This window comes from Aspergillus wentii (assembly GCF_001890725.1).
Source record: "Aspergillus wentii DTO 134E9 unplaced genomic scaffold ASPWEscaffold_18, whole genome shotgun sequence".
Classification (NCBI taxonomy): domain Eukaryota; kingdom Fungi; phylum Ascomycota; class Eurotiomycetes; order Eurotiales; family Aspergillaceae; genus Aspergillus; species Aspergillus wentii.
In genome coordinates, this window is record NW_024467849.1 from 1 (window position 1) to 5,023 (window position 5,023).

The following is a 5,023-nucleotide window of genomic DNA, read 5'->3' on the forward strand; positions in this document are numbered from 1 at the left end:
TTAGTAGTCGATCTCATAACTAGATAAAACCTCAAAAATAAAAAAAAAAAAAAAAAAAAAAAAAAAACATTAAAATTAAAAATTAAAAGCATGTAATTTCAGAGGGCGAGAACTACCTGTTGTTCGACTCGAACGGACGACCAGCCCAGACGATCTGGAATCCCCAACACGTCAACCCGATCAAGGAAGGCGCGACACGCGCTTTCGAATTCGTCTGTGGAGAGAAGGGGAAAGACGGACAACGTGCCCAGGCTAGAAGAAGAAGAAGCCATACGACGGGTCAAGATGCGGTGTATACGGGGACCATTGACCGACATGGGCCGATTGCAGGAACACTCGTGCTGCGGCGGATCCCAGGTGCTGGGTACAGAATGCACAGTGCAGTGCACGGTACGAGAGCAATGTACCATGTACACCGATCCCAAGTTGGTCACTTCCCAGAGCTGTCGTCCAGGACGTCCTCGGACCTGGGCAATTGAGGGGCGATGAATATTTGTAGGAGGCTGGCCGGATGCGGAAAGCCTTTAAAGCGGTAAAGATGAGGGGTATGTCACGGTACGTTATGTTGTATGTAGGTATGTACCCACGGACATGGACCGGATTTTAGCGAAGAATATGATATTGTCCACCATGATTACTATTTGTCTGGATGTGGCGGTTCTCGAGATGCTTGGCATCTTGCGAGATTTTGGCCTGAGGCATGAATGTATATTGTTTATTACCTACTGTCCACGGCATGGCAATTGTCCTTTGTGACTACTAGTTATAATGACTCTGAGAGTCTTGATTCATAGGAGAATGGCATGGAATTGCAGCCTGCCTATTACTTACTGTACTATGTCGTAAATACCCTGTTGTAGTCGAAGGCAACCTGTCAACCCAGCGCAAGGGTGTTCGCCCTCACGTATCATGACGATTGTTGGCCTCGAAAGAGGGAAATGAGAACACTCTCTTCCCACCTAGATCGCCTATCTGGAATCCTTGAAAATCACGGGTTCTTGTGAGGTTCTCATTAATGCATAGCGCCTATCATAATCATATGGCGTCAGATCTGCCAGTCTCTTCGCCACATCTGTCATGAAATCCCAGTCTTGCAGGATGGCATCGGCTTAGAACGTGCAGATGAGCCGATTGCCCTCTTTATGATCTGCTTTTCAATCACTCTAGAAGCCTGATACAACGGGATAGTGCGGAACCCAAGTCGCCTGCCTCTGCTCCATCCATCAAGCTAAGCCATCACACGAATAATTATTATCCAGTCAAAGCCATCAACGGAAGCGATCAAGTGTCAGGAACAAGGGGGTACGATACCTATTCAGTCAGCTGCCTGTTGATCTTCTTGCCTAGCCGACAATTGACATTGCTTTTTCCTACCCTTCTATTCTTTTTTAAATTTTCCAAGTGAGATTTAGTTTATCGCGAACCGGGTTACGGGGAACCCGTGTTTTGTTGTCCGATCTCGACGGATCGAATTTGGGGGGGCGGACAACAATGCCAAATGCTCTGTTCTCATGAAACTCTAGAGTACATATGTACGTCGCCTGTATGAACTCCGTAAGTACTGTACATATATGATGGTACACACCTGGGAGGGCTGCTCTGGCCCAGGAGGAATCCCCGGATGCGCCCAAAAACAATAGTCTGTCCAACAGGATGGCAAGATCGTCCCGTCTGTGGCTGAAGCTGCTTGCGGTATAGCCGTGGCGGTGCGGCCCCAGCAGCGGCTGTCCCGCTTGATTGTCGGCTGGGGCCAATGACGGCCGCCTCTCTTTGGGCGCTTCTGACTGCATGGGAGACTAGTTGCAAGTAGTAAGTGGTAGTAGTAGTCACTAGTTGTGGTAATGCACGTAGTAGCAGTCGTAGCAGTGGACTGTTGGTATGTGGTTTTGGCCGGGTTCGTGTTGCTGGCCAAAAGGTAGCATGATGATGTGCTGTTGTTCTCGGAAGTTTTTCTCTCCTCTCAGTCTCTCCCTTCCCTTGACTATGGCACTATGGCCTTGTTAGCTTTGTTGGATTATTGCTGGTCTCCTCAACCTGACCGACTGCAGCTGTCGATCGGTCGTGTTCTTTTCCTTCTTCTTCTTCTTCTTCTTCTTCTCCTTCTTCTTCTCTCCCCAAAGGTAGGGTTCAATGGATAGATAAACGCATTCGTCATGGTTGTATGTTTCTTGCATCTTGCTATGGCCCTCTCTCCACTTCTTTTGGATCCTTATGTATCTCATCCTCCCTTCCTCTTGGTCTGGTTAATTTAATTTATTTTTTTTTTTTGGTTAATTTTTTTTTCTTTTTCCCCTGTTCTTTTCTTACGTCGTCCTATACCTGTTTTGTTTCGTTTCAGTTTTATATGTACTTGCTGGTGCTTAGTTGTTGGTGTTTCATATTGGTTCCATTTTCGTTATATACCTTCATCTGCTCACGAATCCCTTACGCTGCCTCTGATTTACATAACTACCTCTCTCCCCAATTCTCTCTTCTTTTCTCTGGGCCTGTCGAGTTACCCCAGCTTCAAGGAATTATTCTGAGACACGCATCTGGTTATCTCCACATTCTGCGGGTCAACTCCAGACCTTTAACACAATCCTCAAACCGGATTGTGCAACGTCAATCTGGAATTCTTCTTATCGTCAAGGGCTTTTCCAGTTCTCAGTCGTGTTTGAATAGGGTCGGTGTCCCGAGTCATCCGATTGTTCTACCTTCAGGCAGTGTTTCGTGTTCGATTTGGCTCTGGAGACTAAGACCTTTGATCTATTATATTGCCTTAAAGTCATGGGAAGCTTCCCCTCGATCCAATGTCGAGATGAGCGTCGCCGCTCTAACCGTCTGTCAAAGCCACCCATTGGTAAATCAAAACCATCTTCGGGTTCGACCAGTCCCAGTTTGCCATGTCCAGCATCAAATTCTGTCTCCCCAGTATTACCTGGTCCTGCTGTATGGCGTGATCCATGGAACGAAACATCGATCCCTATAGATCCCTCGGACCTTGAGTCCAATGCACAGCGGGCTCAGTCATTGCCCTCTGTCACTTTTCAGTCCGAACCACGCCGGCTCTCCAGCACCGTGAACAGCAGAAGCGACTCCATTGTTGAAGAGGAAGACGATCAATTTTTCCCATCGCCTGGTTCCAGTTCGAATGAGACTTCCTTGACTAGGAAAGCTTCTTTTCGCCCGATAACTTTACAGGGTTCTCTCCGGTCCCGGCCAAGCCTGAGGCAGCCAAAGAGATCTTATTCGGTCCACTCGTCTCCACGCAGGACCAATAGTGCCATCTATGAAAGTTCCCTGGAAGAGGCCTCGTCTTCGAACACCCATTTCATGGTGGATAACCAACGGTTCTCCCTTACTCGCCGACGCTCCCTTTTAACACGACCAGGAGTCGCCACCAGACGATCTACACAAAAGACAGCCCAAGGAGCTTCTTCTCCGGTTGACCATGAAATGAAGGTCCCGTCTAAGTATCCGGCTGAAGCGTCAATTATAGCGCAGAGAGTTGATTACGGAGAACTCTTGACACCTTCACCCCCCTTTGCCCAGTGTGCTCGGCCTTCAACATCAGGAAGCGATCTTGAATATACGCATTTGGGGGCTCTCAAATTAGGGTCACTACGAGTGGTCAATGGCTCCGTTTCCCCTTGCCCTAGTGATCGGGTCCCTGTGGACGTACCCCGTAGTACGACATCCGAACTCAGGGTGGGCTGTAGACCTGCTTTGACCGAGGCAGAAGAGGCAGAAGAGGCAGTTGTTGGAATGACAAGAAACAGGCTCTCTACGTCTATGCTGCACATTCCAGCCTTGGATTCTGACCCCAGCAAACAAGATGACGTACCAGGAAGTCCCTTTTCATTCGAGAAATCCCCTACCATTGCAATCCCTGAGGAGCAATTGTTATTCGCAGAGGAAACGGGTGATGAGGCCATATTCATGTCGGAAGATGAGGAAAATATGGGCAGTGATCAGCCGGAGCAGGTTACTTTGGAGGGTATTTCTGAGAAAAGACCTCTACCCTCCCTCAGTAAAGCGGACAGCGGCTATAGCTCCGCGACATCCATCCGTTCTTTGCGAAAGACCCGGTCTGGATCACAGCGCCCCAGAGACCTTGGGGCGTGCGACAATCAAGCCTTTTTCGAGCTGAGCAACAAGCTTGCCTTACAACGCCACCTAAGCCTCCGCGGACAAAACTTTGACCCACGAATACGTTATAGTGCTTTCCCTGAGTCTCCTGAGTACCCTACAGGCATGTCTACTATGTGCCATGACATGCAGCAGATGCAACTTGACGGGCGTATACGGAGTGCCTCATTTGCGACCTATCCGGGTTCTAGCTGTGCTACATCTCTCCATCAAGCCCCGTCAGCTAACTTTGACTTTCCTGCGACGGAAAAGTTATTTACTCAAAAGCGCCGAATAGAGGGCGCTACCAACCCCCCCTATAGAACCCAATGCCCTGATGTCATCCGAGCCCCTCGCCACTCCAAGAAAAGCCCCAGTTTCGAAATGGGCTTCGATGATAGATCGTATAGGAACAGAGCTCACACATCAGCTTCTGGATCTAGGTCTGCCAGGAAAAACTTTTCAGTCATGGCTAAGGAACGAGGCTCGCCCATCAGCAGCAAGTATCCTACTGGAACTCGAATGAAGAGATTGGGCATTGAAATTCCTTCCCTACCGACATTCTCCATACCAGAAAAGGCAGAGGATACTCCAGAAGGAGATGTCGGGAATCTTGGGACTGATGTGCCTCGAGGCAGAACCAGAAGTTGGAGCATCGAGCGCCAGCATTACCCGTCGAAAAAGCTACAAAAACGTTCAAGCGCTTACAAGGCGCCATCGCCATTCATATTTCATTGAGTCACGAACATATTCCGACCATTTTACGTTCCTTTCATTCATATATTCAATACCCTTTCCTTTCGTTACTATTTCCTATTTATACAAAAGTTATCGGAGTTTTTTCTGAGATCTGTACGCGGCTGTGGCTTTTGGATGGCTTTCTTTATGTTTGGATATACCCTCTTTTTTTTTTTTT

At 48.2% G+C, this 5,023-nt stretch overlaps 2 protein-coding genes across 2 annotated transcripts; one reads left to right on the forward strand and one right to left on the reverse strand.

Annotated features, from left to right (window-relative positions):
* ASPWEDRAFT_307331 (uncharacterized protein) lies at positions 1–501 on the reverse strand. The gene has a single exon (XM_040833454.1). The coding sequence runs from the start codon at positions 408–410 to the stop codon at positions 99–101; it is 312 nt and encodes a 103-aa protein (XP_040683213.1). The 5' UTR covers positions 411–501; the 3' UTR covers positions 1–98.
* Positions 502–2,766: 2,265 nt separating this feature from the next.
* ASPWEDRAFT_177889 (uncharacterized protein) lies at positions 2,767–4,845 on the forward strand (the record flags this gene model as incomplete). The annotated part of the gene is made up of 1 exon (XM_040831740.1): positions 2,767–4,845. One exon carries the CDS (start codon positions 2,767–2,769, stop codon positions 4,843–4,845), a length of 2,079 nt encoding a protein of 692 aa, XP_040683214.1.
* Between the last annotated feature and the right edge of the window lie 178 nt (positions 4,846–5,023).

What these genes read in the sequence shown, in the direction of transcription:
- ASPWEDRAFT_307331 (XM_040833454.1), bottom strand. Translation starts at nt 410, where the DNA reads ATGGTACATTGCTCTCGTACCGTGCACTGCACTGTGCATTCTGTACCC.